Genomic DNA, 19066 nt, shown 5'->3' on the forward strand with positions numbered 1-19066 from the left:
TCAGGCGGTGGAGAGTGGGCTTCATGGCCCCCAAGGCAGTGGAGAGCGGGCCTCGTGTCCCCAAACGTGGTGGAGAGTGGGCCTCGTGTCCCCCAAGGCAGTGCAGAGCGGGCCTCTCCTCGTGTCCCCCATGGCGGGGGAGAGCGGACCTCTCCTCAAGTCCCCTGTGGTGGTGGAGAGCAGGTGTCTCCTCTCAGTGGAGGAGAGCAGACCTCTCCTGCACCTGTCCCCTCAGCGGCGCTGCCAGTGTAATGGCGGTGCTGAAGAAGAAGTCGGAAACTGGAACTCGGCTTCACAATGAGGCTTGCAGCTCCATCTGTGCTCGCCACACAAGGATTTCCCTTCGTATTTGGAAAGCGGGCGAGCGGCTTTTTCAAGCCCTGCTTTAAAGAATAATTTTACATTTTCTTTACCAAAAAGATTGATTTCAGAGGGAATCTGTTTTAATGTATTTTCTATATGTAATAAAATATCTTAGTTAAAGCGTTGGTTCCATAAGAACTAGAATTATATTTTCTTCCTTATCTTGTGTTATATTTGAGTTTCCCTGGTAGCCGTGTAAGGCAGATATTTTACAGGAGTGATTATTCAGGCTGTTCACACCAATGCATTTTTTAGTACTTTTTGTTTTCAGAAACGCACCTCAGTCCATTAAATATGGTTTCCTATGGGACACATTCACATCTAGGCTTTTTTGAGCTGCTGTGTTTTTGGAAAGGGTCCGGGACTTTTTAAAAAGCAAAATGAAGCATTTTTGCTACAACAGAGTTCAATGGAGAATTTGCTGAAATGCATGGTTGTGCATTTTTATTCTGCCCAGCAAATAAAAAAATTCGACTTTGGAAAAAAAAAACTGAACAAAACACAAAATGCACCACAAAGGTATCACAAACGTATCAACAGGCAAGTGTACAATCCAAACGCATTGTTAACGCATTAAAAATGGTTCGGTTGGAACCAAACAGAATCAGCGAGGGAGAATGTCACCAGCACACCGAGGATCACCAATATGGGGCCAAAAGTTTTAATGAACGATCACATAGTTACAGCAAGGCAATGTTTTGGAGACTCGCAGGACTCCTCCGTCACATGCCTGATGAAGGGGTCCTGCGAGACTCCAAAACGCTGCCTTGCTGTAACTATGTGATCATTTATTAAAACGTTTGGACCCATATTGGTGATCCTCAGTGTGCTGGTGAAATTCTCCCTTACAAACATATCAAAAACACATAAAAAATGCAAAATGACCTGCGAAAAGCAAACTGCAAAGATGTGAACAGAGCCTTACAGATGTTTCTCGGGGCTGCAGTTCCTCTGAGCTCCTCAAGGTGGTGATCTCACTTCTACCCAGACAGGAAGTCTCTATGGAAGACAGACAGGAAGTGATGTCAGGTACAGACAGGAAGTGATGTCAGGCAGGAAGTTCCAAGTGGTTTTGAAGTAGAGAAGAGACGTTACCAGAAGTGGTAGCAGAGGAGGTAATAAGACATTATTTTCTATTTACACCCAGTAACCCCCATCATGTCCGTCCTCTTCCTCCATAGTCACATCCGTCCTCTTCCTCCATAGTCACGTCTGTCCTCTTCCTCCATAGTCACATCCGTCCTCTTCCTCCATAGTCACGTCCGTTCTCTTCCTCCATAGTCATGTCTGTCCTCTTCCTCCATAGTCATGTCTGTCCTCTTCCTCCATAGTCACGTCCGTCCTCTTCCCCCATAGTCACATCCGTTCTCTTCCTCCATAGTCACGTCCGTCCTCTTCCTCCATAGTCACGTCCGTCCTCTTCCTCCATAGTCACGTCCGTCCTCTTCCTCCATAGTCACTGTGACGTCTTTTATCTCCAGCAGATGATGATACACACATATATAGTGTGGGAACCCAGATGAACCCCTTCAGGGGCAGAACATTCCCCCACTTCCGGGGCCGGAACATTCTCCTCATTGTGGAGATAAATTCTAGTAATATGGTCCTCTAAACAAACAGCACTGACAATAAATAGACAAGACAAGGACCATCCTGACCATACATGGCCTACAAAGGGCAATGATGACACTACACAGGCAGCCAATGGGCAATCATTACACTATGCAGCCAACACAATGATGGAGTGCCGGGGTCAGGAGTATGGAGCATAGAGCCCCTTACATTGCTGCTCAGGAGGAAGAAAACATTCCCCAGCCGGCCATGAAGAATATGTTCCATCATTGGTGTCAGAGGGAGGGAAATACTGAGGGAAGTAGAGGACTGAGGGGTCTCTGAGGAGGTAGTGGGACTAAAGAACTCTGGATCCTCTGAGGGTTTCCTGCATCTGAAGGACTCTGGGACCTCTGAGGAGGAGGAGTAGCTGAAGAACTTTGGGAGCCTGTTAGGAGGTAATAGGGCTGAACAACTCTGAGAGGTTAGTGGGGCTGAAGGACTGTGGGGGCCTCTGAGGGGGTATTCAGGCTGCAAGGCTCTGAGGTAAGAGAGGACTCATAGGAACTCTTGGTCTCTGATGGTCCTCCCACTCCACCTTCACTTACTTTTCTGACCTCCTTAAAGAACTCCTGCCAGCACATGTAGGAAGTCTTCACCTCACCATCTCACTGGTCAAGAATTATATTGCAAGACACAAAATAGAACAAAGAAGGACACTTGGTCCTTGGGGAGGTCTGTTTTCATAGCATTAATGCTTAATGGATGGACAGTCCAATACCTTCCCATACCACAGAATCTGGCAGTGCCCGGTACTAGAATTCAGAACCTCAAAAATCCACTGCCCCTCTGTACAATGTCCTGGAGATTTCAGAATACTTGGCAACTAAGAGATCAAACCCTTCCCCCTGCTGTCCTCCTCCTACCCACACATAGAAGAGATGAGAACAGATTCCTCCCCCACAGCTCTCTACTCCACTAGCACCATCCTCCTGCTATCCAATCCAATCCCTTCTCTTATTGCAGAGAGTGACAGTGACATCACTCCTGTCAGCAGGGTGCCGGAGATTGGAGCCTTGCAGCCGTAGTTCTGCCAATTATCCTGATTATCAAGCAACTCCAGCCAAAAATCAGCAAGTTCCCCGTCCTGGACATCATGATGATCCGACATTGACCTCACAGCACTGCCTCAGAGCAAACAAGTCATAGGAAGGATCATATTTATCATTCCTTGTCTGCAGATCTAATACTCATCAAAACCAGTTCAGAGACCAAACAAACCCAACAGAGAAAAGGGGATTTCTGATGCAGCAGGTCAAGAGGGTCCCGGGACCTTGAAGATTTAGTAAACCCTAAACAGTCCAGACTAAATGTCTTCCCATGGGGGGAGTAGTCCTTCAATGTCCAGCAACCCTCCTATTCCCCCCTCACATCCACATCCTATTATTGTGTGACCAATACCATCCAAATCATTCTTACTTTCATTTCCCAAAGTTATCCGTCTACAAGGAGACCTGTATAGATCACATGATGGCACCAATGAGGATGGAGGAGGACCGGAGTCACATGACTGAGAAGATACTAAACCTCACCCTGGAGATCATCTACCTGCTGACCGGAGAGGTGAGGAGGATTCTGGGAGGTCACATGACATCACTCATCTCTATTAATAAAACACAGACCTGACCAGAGAGGTGAGGAGGATTCTGGGAGGTCACATGACAACACTCTCATCTCTATTAATAAAACACAGACCTGACTGGAGAGGTGAGGAGGATTCTGAGAGGTCACATGACATCACTCTTACCTCTATTAATAAAACACAGACCTGACTGGAGAGGTGAGGAGGATTCTAGGAGGTCACATGACATCACACAGACCTGACCGGAGAGGTGAGGAGGATTCTGGGAGTCTAACATGATATTCCTATTGGTTCCTCAATACAGAGGTTTCCTCTTCTGAAGTCAGGTGATCATATGACCATCACGGTGCCTCCATGTGACTCCCTAAACCCTGAGAGACACAACATGCAGAAGATTCTAGAAGTCACCAAGAAGATGATGGAGCTGCTGACAGGAGAGGTGAGCGGTGCCGGGAATTCTGGGACATTCTCCAGTAACAGACAAGGGATGTGTCTGGATGGTGACTGTATCATTGTGTGTGTCAGGTTCCTATAAGGTGTCAGGGTGTCACTGTCTATTTCTCCATGGAGGAGTGGGAGTATTTAGAAGGACACAAGGATCTCTACAAGGACGTCATGATGGACAATCAGCCGCCCCTCACATCACCGGGTAAGAGGAGACTTTATTGTAAAGGAGAGAGCAGTACGGAGGATCCACCTAGATCCCCCATCATCTGATAAACACATAGAAACAATGGATTCAGTCAGTGTGTGTGTTTCCTACAGATGGATCCAGTCATGGGAACCCACCACAGAGATGTCCCCGTCCTCTGTATTCCCGGGATTCCACACAGGAAGGTCACACCATCCCTCACCATCATCAGGTAGATGATGACAATTATTGGTAGTTGTGATTTATACACAGCATGTTTGTTACAATGAATGTTTTATTATATCTTTCAGAGTGGAATCCTCGGGGATGATAATATTGATGTTAAAGAAGAGTATAAAGAGGAGGATGAGGAGTATGGAGTGATGGAGGAGTTTTCAGAAGGACACAAGGATATGATGGAGCCACCTAATACCAGGAACCCACCAGAGAGATGTCCCCGTCCTCTGTATTCCCGGGATTCCACACAGGAAGGTCACACCATCCCTCACTGTTATATGGTTGGTTGGACTGAGCATCTAGAATATGGACTTGTAAAGATGATGTGGGGATTTTTCATGTACTCTTATATTTATATATTTGGTGAAATTTCTCATTCTCTTGGTTTAGAGTGAAGATCTGATAGATATAAAAGTTGAGGTGAAAGCAGAAGAAGAAGAGGCGTATGTGAGGGATGATCAGCAGTCTATGGAGGAGGATGGAATAACGGGGACATTTATAGAGGAGGACACTCCTACAGAGATCAGCACAGGTGGGTCATGAACACTAAATCCATTCCTCCACCCATACTGCTCACTGATTGGTCCAGAGTAGGGCGGGGACTGGGTGATATCAGCCTGTAATCCCCTGGTCACTTTCCTGAGCTGTGTTCCCCGTCCTGTATTCCTGGATTTCTCTCGGATAATCTTCCTTCTCTGTGCTGCAGACACAATTTATGTCTCTAGACTGGATTTATGGAGATTCTGGGGATCAGCTGGAAGCTAAATATTAATTCATTGCCTCTGCTCAACGTAGACACCTGTCAGAGCCTAGACTTGAACCCAGGACCTGTACTGTGTCTGGTAGTAACTCTTCTCAGTGAGCTACCTGATATAATGGACGGCACTTTGCTTAATCCATTGCTGTGTTTTCTCCTGAGCCTTGAAATCTTTGCTCCTCCCATGAACTTCCTGATTTAAGCCATGTCTCTGCACTTCCTGGTTGGCAGATTATTGTGTCTTCTCCATCCAATATCTTGCCCTTGTCTCTCATGCTACCTTCTGTACCTTCACTACTGACCTGGAACAACTTGTTACTGACCCTTGGCTTGTTTATTGACTACTACTACTGTGACCTGGTACTAACACGCAGCAAAACCCATACCCACCATCTAGAGCTCTGGTGATACTGGTTAGTGCTTAGACCCCGCACCTCAGGTGAGCCTACGTCATCTGTCATGGTGACCTGCCTGTATACCTATCCTGTTGGTTGGTCTTCTTCTATAAATACTGGTCTCTGAGCCTGAGCTCTGACCAGCACAGAAAAATCTGACCCAAACATGGAGGCCGCTATAGCCTACCAAGAAAAATGTTCCGAACTGGAAAGTGTAGTAAAGGGGCAACAGGAGAAAATCCATCACTGCAAAGATGATTGCTGGGCATATGTTCCCGTGATGTTGCTAACACAGGCATGCCTCTGTCATGATGAGTGATAGAGGGGGTGGGGACCCTCGTCCTATAATCCCCTCATCACTGTCCCTCCTATAAAAGACAGTTCTGGTTGTTTCCTCACTCTCTGACTAAGGTCCATGAATAAAGAAATGACCTGGTAGGAGATCAGAGGAGCCATTTCCTAGTTCCCTTGAGGGTGGAATTGTAAGCTCCTCAGAGACCAAGCTGCCTGACGTGAGCGGAGTCCTGGTTTGGGGGAACCAATCAGCTCCTGTCTAGTAATCCTCTTTGTCTTTGTATTTTAGTCCATGGCCGGGAGATGAGGAAAACCTCCGAGGATTGTCTCACTTTGTCTCCAGACTGGAAAGTAGAAGATGAGGACATCACACAGTATAGTCCAGGAGAAAACCCGGCTCCCTCCAATGTCCATCCGGCACCACCCAGTGTAGATGGACCATCGGATTCCTCGTATCATGAGGAACCTCAGACTGTGCAGGACCGGGCCGGCCTTCCAACAGGGAAGAGCTTCTCCTGTACTGAGTGTGGGAAGGGTTTCTGTTCTAAATACAAACTTAATGTGCATAAAAGATCTCACACGGGGGAGAAGCCGTATTCCTGTCCTGAGTGCGGGAAATGTTTTTCAAGGAAGACCCGTCTTTACACACATCAGAGATCTCACACGGGAGAGAAGCTGCATTCCTGTCCTGAGTGTGGGAAAAGTTTTTCACAGAAGTCCAGTCTTTACACACATCAGAGATCTCACACCGGGGAGAAGCCATATTCCTGTCCTGAGTGTGGAAAGTGTTTTTCAGATAAGTCCAATCTTTACACACATCAGAGATCTCACACAGGGGAGAAGCCTTATTTCTGTCCTGAGTGCGGGAAATGTTTTACAAAGTCTTCCAATCTTTACACACATCAGCGATCTCACACAGGGGAGAAGCCGTACTGCTGTCCTGAGTGTGGGAAATGTTTTTCACAGACGTCCAGTCTTCATAAACATCAAAGATCTCACACGGGAGAGAAGCCACTTTCCTGTCCTGAGTGAGGGAAATGTTCCTCACTGAAGTCCTGTCTTCCTGTACATCAGGGGTCCCACACAACCCTGGAGGTGTATTAGTGCCTTGAGTGCAGGAAATGTCTTCTAGATGAATGTTGCTGGACATCCCAACTCTCATGTGGGGAAGAAGCACCCCCTGATATACACCTCAGATATACTCCATGGCTGATCTTCATCATGGAAGAAACAGTCCATAAGGAGATCAGAGGTCCCCAAAGACATGGATGAAGTGTGGGACCGGGTTGGCCATTGATAGCAGGAGAAGAATAAAAATGGAGTCCTGCCCTGTGATTGGCTGAGTACATTTTGTGGTGGGAGATTTCACAAACACTTGGAGGTCTTTTTAAAAAAAAATGGTTCTACCTCCTGTATACCGGACACTTCCACCCCCTTCCTGCCTAGGCTGACTGGTAACTATCAGCGCTCTCACACTTTGAATGACAATTATACAGTCATGCAACATTGTACCCAAATTATATTTTTGTAATTTTTTCACACAAATAGATATTTATTTTGGTGGTATTTAAACACCACTTTTTACCATTTTTGCTTGTTTCTTGTTTTTACAAATAAATGGTCTTTCCTTATAAATGTAGACAAAGGTGTATTCTGCGCCATTTCTTGGGTACAATAACCCCAATCAGTGTCTATGATTCAGTGTGTAGGAGAGTTATAGAGTCTAGTAGAGAAACAATCTCCTGCGCCACAATATAAATGTAGATAATTTAAGCAGCCTGTATTAAAGGTGCCACAGCCACAGCACCAAAATCATCAACTAAAGTATATAAACCAATTAATACGGCGCTATACTAACAAACAAGCGATACAATAAGAATAAACACATAAAACTGACATTAGTGTAGGGTGAGGTGGACGGCTATGAGAGTATCATGCATTGGAGTGACAGGAAACATATGGTGAATATTGTCCTTAGTGAATCACACAGACTTCATGCAGGTGTGAGCTGCAATGTGCCAATCCTCTAAGGCTGGGGTGCCCCCTCACCTTCCTGCTCAGGCCCCCAGGGACCAAAGAGCCTTGGGTAGTAACTGTAATATTCCTCCAGATAACAGGTGGATCCCTCTGGCAGTAATGATGTAACTCACTCCTCCTGGTTAGCCTCAGCACTAGATGGTAAGCCTCAGCAATCGTTGGTATCCGTGGTGTCTCTCCGGTAATGGCTCTCCAATACGGTCACCAGTGAGGCAAGAGAGACTTATATAGTGTAAAACCTTTTATTTATTTTTAAAAGAAACTAAGAGCCTACTTACACAGATCTTCAGACAAGCAAGCCTTTACACCACTCCAAGGGTGTACTGTATTCGGAAAACGGAGCACCAAGATGGCGCCCACGCCGGATATGACGTCAGGCCGTCGATCGTAAGAAGCTCCTCCCACTGGCGTATCTACGCGTTACGTCACTCAAACACGTGACTTCGTGTTAGGCCTAGCGGATGCCCCATCACCTCAACGTCCACCCTCCACCCCTCGTACCTCTCCCATTTGGCATACCCCATCTCCACGGAGGGATAGAAGGAGAGTCAGACAGGATCCGGGTTGACAGGTCCATTCTCACTTGCCTAATACCTATTGTTTGACAGTCCTTGGTCCTGCCTATTGTCTTTTCTGACTTTACCAAGAATTGGGACACAGGGATTTTGCTCTTTATATCTTACGTTGTCAGGATGTGTATTTCTATGGATACTGCTGTGATAATTTTGTAATTCTGAGTATTATGTGTGCCTTGCATTGATAGCTGGACGAGTTAAGGTATAACAAGGGTCTTCGGACCCTCCTAATTACGCCCATTAATTTATGGTTTCACAACTCTTCGACGCGTTTCCCCACCCTGCCTCCTGACATGGCCGGAGGTGTCGCTGCCCGACTGAGGGGTGGCAGCTCCGTTTTCCATGTTTTAGGGAGACAGGGTCTGGGCCCATTTGTCCCCTTAATATTTGAACTTTTTGTTTTATCAGGTATGACAAATTTTCAGCCTGATCCATGTTCTTCAGTTACCCTCTTAATTGTAGGAGCTATTAAAATCTCCTCTCCATTGTTTTTTGTATTCTCTTTTCTCAAAACTTTAGTGCATGAGGATGGTGTTGTGTCGGTCTGTGGACATCACGGTCCCCATGTTGGGGCCGGGGGGTCCCCTAGGCTGGTTCTGCCACCTGTACGTCTGTCTGATGTAGACCTGCGGATTTCTATGTCTAGCCAAATAATTTTAGGGGATATCCCTGCAGTGTGTACTTTTATGATGATAGTAACAAGCTATGTTTACTATGGTAATTCAATGTATTTCGCATAATGTCCAGGGTTTCAATTCGCCAAACAAGCGCAAAACAGCCTTTCTTCAATATAAACGACTGGGAGCCAAGATCATCTTATTACAGGAAACACATTTTGCAGCCACAAAGCACCCGACATATTTTCATAGATCTTATAGGCAGGGGTATTATACCCTGCATTCCTCCAAGAGTAGGGGAGTGGCCATCTTTCTACATAACTCATTCCCCTTTGAGGTTCAACATGTGTACCGTGATCCGGACAGTAGGTTTATCATTCTTAAAGGCATCCTTTCAGGTCGAGAACTTACTATTGCTAATGTCTATGCACCGAATTCGGCACAAGCTACCTTTTTTTCAAAATTTTTTGCTGCTCTGGATAGGTTTTTGTCCCCCCATCTATTGGTGGGTGGGGATTTTAATCTGGTGGCAAATCCTCTTTTAGACCGTAGTTCCCCCTCGCACTCTTCCCAGGCTTTCCCAAAATCCCTTACTAAGAAACTAGATGCCCTCCAGTTGGTGGATGCCTGGAGAGCACACAACATAGGAGCCAGGGATTACACATTTTATTCCCACCCTCATGACTCTTATGCTAGATTAGACTACATATATTGTACCCCGATTTTACTAGCTAATTCTAGGATAGCTTGCATTCATTTGAGCCCCTGGTCGGATCACAGTATTATGGCCTTATCTATCACGTTTGTGGGATTGGCACCTACTCCCTTCTCTTGGAGACTTAATGACTCTATGCTCACTGATATTGACTCTCGCCAGGAGGTGATTACATCTCTTCAGGAATACTTTCAATCTAATTTAACCCCTGATATTTCCCCAGCCACACTCTGGGTAGCCCACAAGGCGGTCCTACGAGGCCGACTTATCTCCATGGCCTCATCCAGAAATAGAAAACGTTGGCAGCAAATACTACTTCTAACCCGAGAATTAGAAGCACACTATAGAAGCCATGTCGCTAATCCATCTCTACTTAATAAACAGCTACTGTCCCAAAAGCGCTTGGAACTGAATTCCCTGCTTTCCCAAAAAACTGAAAAGGCCCTCCGCTGGTCGAAGGCCTCGTTCCTATTACATAGTAACTCGGCATCTACCATGTTTGCAAGGAAATTGAACCACTCTCTGCGCCCCCCACACGTGTATAAATTGCGTACTAATTCAGGTGCTATTTCATCTCTACCTCAGGAAGTCTTGGGTATTTTTGAAAATTTTTATTCTAAGCTACTAGCTCCTCCGCAGTCAGATTCTGTTTCTCTATCAGATTCATGGCTGGATTCTATACCCCTCCCTGCTCTTACACCTTCTCAGATTGTCTCTCTTAATGCCCCCTGTACTTTAGAGGAAATAACATGTGCGATAAGCGCGCTCAAACGCTCTACTGCACCGGGTCCTGACGGATTTACCGCTAGCTATTATAAACATTTCACCTCTATATTGGCTCCATACTTGATAACTTTATTTAATGATGTTTTGCAGGGGGGTAAGTTCCCCGAGGAGATGTTGTTGGCTAACATGTCTCTAATACCCAAGCGACAGAAAGACCACTGTTTGCCACAAAACTATAGACCAATCTCGGTCATGAATAACGATCTAAAAATATTTAGCCGTATTTTGGCGGACCGGTTGGCCCCTATCATCTCCTCTTTGGTCTCTCCAGACCAGTCGGGTTTTATTCCTGACAGATTTATTACTGATAACATTCGTCTCGCTCTAAACGTTATTCAAGATGCCAATTTACATTCCAAAGAGGTTCTGTTGATGAGTTTGGATATAAACAAGGCCTTTGACAGTGTTCTTTGGCCCTACTTGTTCTCCTTGCTACAGAAAATGGGCTTCAGTGATGGGTTTTTGGCAGGCATACATGCCCTATACAACTCTCCTAAAACAAGAATAAGGCTTCCTGGCTGTAACTCTGACTTTTTTACATTGGGTAGAGGTACCCGCCAGGGCTGTCCTCTTTCGCCGCTTTTATTTGCGCTGGTGTTGGAACCTGTGGCATTGGCAATTAAATCACATTCGGACATTTCTGGCTATTCATTATTAGTTTCACATTTTAAGCTGAGCATGTATGCTGATGATGTTATGCTTTTTATTACTAACCCGTTGACTTCTTTACCTAACTTGTGTGCTGTATTGAACGATTTTGCCAAATTGTCAGGTCTCACCGTTAATTTTACCAAATCTGTGATCATGCCTGTTAATGTTCCTGACTCCCTCAGTGCATCTCTCAGTAGTTCTTTCCCATTTCGCTGGGTCAAGGACAGGATATCCTATCTGGGGATTAACCTCACTCCCAGATATTTGGATATGTTTACAGCTAATTATCCATCATGTGTATCGCGTCTCTCTACTCTACTGAAGATCTGGCACGGTTATCATATCTCCTTTCTGGGTAGAGTCACGGCGGTTAAAATGAATATTTTGCCCAAACTGCTTTATCTTTTTAGAGCACTTCCAGTTCCGGTCTCAAAAACGTTTTTGGATCACTTTCAGCGGACTATTAACAATTTTATTTGGGGAAATAAGCATCCACGTTTTGCCTCATCCATTTTGTATCGCTCACAACGGACGGGAGGTCTCGGTCTTCCTAACTTTTGGCTATATTACCTCTCGGCTCGTTTTGCGCAATTATCACAATGGGCTATTATTAACTCTCAAATCCCGTGGATCAAGTTTGAGTCTCAGTCGATACGTCCTTTTTATTTACCGGGAATTTTATGGTCTAAAATCTCCCCCCGATCGCTTACTTTTCATAACTCTATAGTGACCCACTCGCTGACACTTTGGTCCAGATACAAGGCTAAATTGAGTTTAGTCTCCCATATTCCCACAGGTGTGTCATTTTTTGGTGATCCTACTTTTGTTGTAGCCTTTTCTTCCCCTCACATATTTCGTTGGTGGTATGATCGATCCTTTATCAGATTATCTGATTTCCAAAGAGGAGGATCTTACATTACCTTCAATATGCTGCGTGTGTTATTTGATGTTCCTCTTCGTGAGTACCTTCGTTATAGACAGATTAGGCACTTTTTTAATGCGCACTTTGGCCTTACCCCATCTTCTCCGATCTCTTTTTTTGAGCGTATCAGCCGTGACTCTCCCAGAGGTGGGGGTCTTATTTCAGTTCTTTATCACCAATTTTTGATCTGTCTTTTTCATGCTCCCCCTTTGTACAGACGAAGGTGGGAGGAGGATTGTGGTATCACTTTTTCGGATGAGGATTGGGATTCTATGGTGGATAATATATGCAAGAGCTCTAGATCTCTTTCGGTTCGTGAGACGGCCCTTAAAGTTTTAACCAGATGGTATTATACCCCGTCAAGACTACATACATTGTTTCCACAAACATCCTCTTTATGTTTCCGGGGCTGTGGCCGCACAGGTACTCTGGTCCATATATTTTGGGATTGCCCGAACATATCTTTGATCTGGCGTAAGATATCTGAGGTGGCTACCTCACTATCGGGCAACCCGATACAATTGTCCATACAGACCTGTTTATTGGGGGTTCATATCCCAGGGGTCCCTGATGCCACTCTGAGATTGCTACATACATTATGTATTGCCACTTTATGGTCCATTGCCCTGCATGTTGTACCCTTGGACTCCGTTTTACACAGAATTGACGCTGTAATGCTTATGGAACGTATTCATTATACACTACTGGATAAGATGCACTTATACAATAAAAAATGGGAGTCATGGAAGGATTGTAGACATTTATTGCATGATTGACAACATCCCCGGTAAAGATTGGCTGACATGTATTGTTGATAGATGTATCACTCAATCTATTTTATCATTTATGTATCTCATGCACTCATAACTTCCTTTTTTCCTCTATCTTCTTTTTTATGTTAATATACTTTTATGTATTGTACATTTCAAATATGCCTTATTTTTGTTGACAATATCACTTTCATACTGTGCTGTTGTTTTACTGTCTACTCATGTACAATAAAATCGTTTGTAAACAAAAAAAAGAAAGAGGGGACCTTGACCTGGTACAACAAGAATATGTGAGAAAATTGATTCAGACTTTAGATCAGATAGAAATGTTGCTCGCACCTCTCCTTTATCTTTCCAGGAACCAACACACCCTTTCCAAGTGGGAGATGTCGTAGTGGTCCGCCAACTCGCTAAAGACAAGAAGCAAGGCTACCCCTTTGGACCGCCTACTACGGTGATAGCGGTTACCAGAACGGCTGTTCTGGTGGACAATTCTCAGTCCTGGATCCATGCTAGTCGAGTGAAGAAGGTGAACCAAACACCTGAGAAACACGAGATGGAAAAGGAGGTGAAGTATGAGAGGAAAATCCTCGAAGAGCGGGTGAAGTCAGTGAAAAAGGCCCTGAAGATGACATTCCTTACTGCCCCTCATGGTGCTTTGAAGATCTGGGTCCTATTGGGCACACTGACTGCTCTTTTTCCTGCCAGTATGGATCATAACTAATTGTATTTATCACCCTGAGGACTTGGGCCTAATAAAAGGTATCTGTGGTCAAGGACTAGATTTAAATAAGACCCAGATAACCAAAAGTGAAAGAAAGTCAAAAAGAAGTTTTGAAGAGAACAATCCTTTTTCAGGAAAATGTTGATGATGCAGTTTAAATCTGCTTATGCTCAAAAGTCAGGTTCTGATAAATGTTGGATATGTAGTAAGTTACATCCGAGCACATATGAAATTCCTCTTCTGGCCGCTCCAGTCAAAATATTTTTGTTAATAACAGGGAATGTAAGTATTGGTTTGACCAATATTACTTCTAATGCCGCCATATCTTTTCCAACTCTGGGAGTCACTCAGTCCCCCGATTGGTGTTTTAGACTGGGGAATACTTCCCACAAGGGAAAGGGAATGTGCTCTCAGTCCATATTAAATATATCTGATCCTGGAAGGAGGGATGGAACTTCTTCTGTGAAACTCTGGCAAGTAAATGGTAGAGCCCTGAATGAAAGTTTAGAAGGGATACAAGATAATGTGGGAAAAACTATGTTTGGAAAACTTTTTTTTGTATTTCACACTTGTTGTCACCCCTGAATTTCACTCTGCAATACAAAAATTGCAGATCTCCTTGGGAAACAATACCTATATCTGTTGTGGTAAGATCTGTTACCCTTGGATACCGAGTAATGTCCAGGGCTGGTGCTATGTAGCCCAATTAGTGCCAATCATGGCAGCTATAGACCAGAAGGAACACCAGGTAAAAGCCAGTACATACCCAAAACACCAACTAACTCTGAGACAGAGAAGGGAAACCAAACAAGAAAAGGTAGATCTATTCTATACAGGTGATAAGGTTTGGTCATGGTTCCCTACCTACACGGGATGGGGAATAACACTCATGAACAAAATAAATAATTACACAAACATTATTGATGATATACTGGAGAGGAACTCTAAGGACATGGGGTTGCTAAATACCGAGACCAGAGCTATTAGAGAACAGCTGGAGATGCAAGAATTAGCTATTGAAAGTATGAGTGCTGCTCTGACAGGTCTGTGTGAGATGACAGAGGATTCTGAATGTTGTACTTGGATATACAGTTGCAAGAAAAAGTATGTGAACCCCTTGGGATTACGTGGAGTTTTGCATGAATTGGGCATAAAATGTGCTCTGAACGTCATCTAAGTCACAACAATAGAAGAACACAGTCTGCTGAACATAATACTACACAAACATTAGATGTTGCCATGGTTTAATTGCACATAACATGTAAACATTCACAGTGCAGTGAGGAAAAAGTATGTGAACCTTTGATTTAATAACTGATTGACCCTCCTTTGGCAGGAATAACCTCAACCAAACGTTTCCTGTAGTTGCAGATCAGACCTGCACAACGATCTGGAGTAATTTTGGACCACTCCTCTTCACAAAATTGTTTCAGTGTAGAAATATTCTTGGGATGTCTGGTGTGAATCGCTCTCTTAAGGTCATGCCACAGCATTTCAATCGGGTTGAGGTCAGGACTCTGACTGGGCCACTCCAGAAGGCGTATTCTGTGCTGTGGCAGCCATTGTTTTGAAGAATTACTTGTATGCTTTGGGTCATTGTCCTGTTGCATCACCCATCCTCTGCGGAGCTTCAGTTGGCGGACAGATGGTCGTACGTTTTCCTGCAAAATGTCTTGATAAACTCTGGAATTCATTTTCCCATCAATGACAACAATCCGTCCAGGCCCTGAGGCAGCAAAGCAGCCCCAAACCATGATGCTCCCTCCGCCATGTTTTACAGTGGGCATGAGGTTTTGATGTTGGTGTGCTGTGCCTTTTTTTCTCCTCACATAGTGTTGTGTGTTCTTCCCAAACAACTCAATCTTGGTTTCATCTGTCCACAGTATATTTTGCCAGTAGTGCTGTGGAACATCCAGGTGCTCTTTTGCAAACTTCAAACGTGCTACAATATTCTTTTTGGACAGCAATGGCTTCCTCCGTGGTGTCCTCCCATGTACTCCATTCTTGTTTAATGTTTTCCTTATTGTAGATGTGTCAACAAAAATGTTAGCATGTGCCAGAGATTTCTGTAGGTCTTTAGCTGACACTCTGGTATTCTTCTTTACCTCATGCAGCATTCTGCGCTGTGCTCTTGCAGTCATTTTTACAGGACGACCATGCCTAGGGAGAGTAGCAACAGTGCTAAACTTTCTCCATTTGTAGCCAGTCTGTCTTACCGTGGACACATGAACATCAAGGCTTTTGGAGATACTTTTGTAACCCTTTCCAGCTTCATGCAAGTCAACAATTCTTGATCGTAGGTCTTCTGAGAGCTCTTTTCTGTGAGGCATGGTTCACATCAGAGAGTGCTTCTTGAAACCAGTAAACCCAAAACAGGTGTGTGTTTTTTAAGGGCAGGACAGCTGTCAGCAACACATCCAATATCATCAAACTGATTGCAGTCAAGGTTGGCTCACTCCTGGCTCCAATTAGCTCTGGGAGAAGTCATTAAGCTAGGGACTCACATACTTTTTCCTCCCTGCACTGTGAATGTTTACATGTTATGTGCAATTAAACCATGGCAACATCTAATGTTTGTGTAGTATTATGTTCAGCAGACTGTGTTCTTCTATTGTTGTGACTTAGATGACGTTCAGAGCACATTTTATGCCCAATTCATGCAAAACTCCACGTAATCCCAAGGGGTTCACATACTTTTTCTTGCAACTGTATAATACCACAATGACTGTTCCAGATTATTATGAAATAATAAAGCAACACAGGGAACAGGTAGATGGTTTAATGGAAGAAGCTAGAGCTATAGGAAAAGATGGATGGACTCCTTTTGATTGGTTAGGATCAGGATTTGGTTCCATCTTTTCATGAATGAAAGGTATCGCTGTAAGAATAGTCATGATATTGTTTTTTGTTTTATTTTTATATCTATGTTTTAAATGCTTATTATATTGCATTGCTAGAGCTACCAAGCCGCAAAATACAAATGAAGGTTATCTGGCTATGTACAAAAAGATGAATGAGGTAAAGAATTGAGATCATGTTCATGATCTAAGAGGGGATTGAAAGGATCTAGAGAACCTCCATTGTGTTGATGTACGCCATTTTAAGTATTAAGTTAGGTTTTTGCAGATATATTAGAAGTTTAATGGAACTGTTTTAGTTTGGTGAAGGATGTATCAACAGAAGATAAGACGACCCTGACATTGTCTTTGCCCGGCTATTTCTCGGAAAGGTAGCCAAAATAGTTTATACCAAGAAATGTATATGTCATGTTTCATGTAGTCAGCTCATGATGGAAACTTACAAGTTACAGTTTTAGAACTCGCTCCCCCCCCTTATTATTTCTGTATCCTATATAATCTTAGTAATGTCTAATAAACTTTGAACATCTCTGAACATAAGCTGCCGTTATTTCCGTGTTCAAGGGGTGTTCCCAGAATTCTGCTGATAAACCAGGAATCTCTCCACAGACCGAGGGTCTCTGAGGGGATAAAGAAAATCATCCTTTCATATATCAGGGTGTGCTTCTTCCCCACATGAGAGCTGGGATGTCCAGCAACATTCATCTAGAAGACATTTCCCGCACTCAAGGCACTAATACACCTCCAGGGTTGTGTGGGATCCCTGATGTACAGGAAGACAGGATTTCAGTGAGGAACATTTCCCTCACTCAGGACAGGAATACGGCCTCTCACCTGTGTGAGATCTCTGATGTCTGGAAAGATCGGACTTCTGTGAAAAACATTTCCCGCACTCAGGACAGGAATATGGCTTCTCCCCTGTGTGAGATCTCTGATGTCTGGAAAGATCGGACTTCTGCAAAAAACATTTCCCGCACTCAGTACAAGAATACAGCTTCTCCCCCGTGTGAGATCTCTGATGTTTGTGAAGAATGGACATATGTGCAAAACATTTCCCACACACAGGACAGGAATACGGCTTCTCCCCTGTGTGAGATCTCTGATGTGTGAAAAGATTAGAGTTGCTTGAAAAACATTTCCCGCACTTAGGACAGGAATACGGCTTCTCCCCCGTGTGAGATCTCTGATGTGTGTAAAGATTAGAGTTGCTTGAAAAACATTTCCCGCACTCAGGACAGGAATATGGCTGCTCCCCCGTGTGAGATCTCTGATGCCTGGAAAGATAGGACCTCACTGAAAAACATTTCCCGCACTCAGGACAGGAATACGGCTTATCCCCTGTGTGAGATCTCTGATGTTTCTGAAGACTGGACTTTTCTGAAAACCATTTCCCGCACTCAGGACAGGAATACAGCTTCTCCCCCGTGTGAGATCTCTGATGTGTGTAAAGATGGGACTTGTCTGAAAAACATTTCCCACACTCAGGGCAGGAATACGGTTTCTCCCCCGTGTGAGATCTCTGATGTGTGTAAAGATTGGACTTCTCTGAAAAACATTTCCCGCACTCAGGACAGGAATACGGCTTCTCCCCTGTGTGAGATCTTTTATGCCTATTAAGATTGTTTTTAGAACTGAAACATTTCCCGCACTCAGGACAGGAATACGGCTTCTCCCCCGTGTGCAATCTCTGATGTGTGTAAAGACTGAACTTGACTGAAAACCATTTCCCGCACTCAAGACAGGAATATGGCTTCTCCCCTGTGTGAGATTTCTGATGTTTGTAAAGAATGGACTTGACTGAAAAACATTTCCCACACTCAGGACAGGAATAAGGCTTCTCTCCTGTGTGAGATCTCTGATGTGTGTAAAGATTGGACTTATCTGAAAAAAGTTTCCCACACTCAGGACAGGAATACGGCTTCTCCCCCGTGTGAGTTCTTTTATGCACATTAAGTTTGGATTTGTAGTGGAAACATTTCCCGCACTCAGTACAGGAGAACCTCTTCCCTGTTGGAAGGTCAACCCGGTCCCGCACAGTCTGAGGTTCCTCAGCATACGAGGAATCTGATGGTCCATCTACACTGGGTGGTGCCGGATGGACATTGGAGGGAGCCGGGTTTTCTCCTGGACTATACTGTGTGATGTCCTCATCTTCTACTTTCCAGTCTGGAGACAAAGTGAGACAATCCTCGGAGGTTTTCCTCATCTCCCGGCCATGGACTAAAATACAAAGACAAAGAGGATTACTAGACAGGAGCTGATTGGTTCCCCCAAACCAGGACTCCGCCCACATCAGGCAGCTTGGTCTCTGAGGAGTTTACAATTCCACCCTCAAGGGAACTAGGAAATGGCTCCTCTGATCTCCTACCAGGTCATTTCTTTATTCATGGACCTTAGTCAGAGAGTGAGGAAACAACCAGAACTGTCTTTTATAGGAGGGACAGTGATGAGGGGATTATAGGACGAGGGTCCCCACCCCCTCTATCACTCATCGCCATCTTCCCAACACAAGAAGTACTGCACTTCCTTATTTAGTCCATG

General features: G+C 44.4%; 1 protein-coding gene across 1 annotated transcript in view; it reads right to left on the reverse strand.

Moving 5' to 3' along the window:
- Positions 1-16464: 16464 nt before the first annotated feature.
- The window catches only part of LOC149469353 (uncharacterized), a 76004-nt gene continuing 73402 nt past the window's right edge, over positions 16465-19066 (reverse strand). The window contains 1 exon segment of the mRNA XM_089669355.1: positions 16465-18042. Within this exon segment, the coding sequence (XP_089525481.1) occupies positions 17331-18042 (712 nt within the window). The 3' untranslated portion in view covers positions 16465-17330.

The sequence above is a fragment of the Staurois parvus genome, unplaced genomic scaffold, assembly GCF_062004578.1.
Source record: "Staurois parvus isolate SC_StPar_1 unplaced genomic scaffold, SC_StPar_1.0 ptg000073l, whole genome shotgun sequence".
Lineage (NCBI taxonomy): Eukaryota > Metazoa > Chordata > Amphibia > Anura > Ranidae > Staurois > Staurois parvus.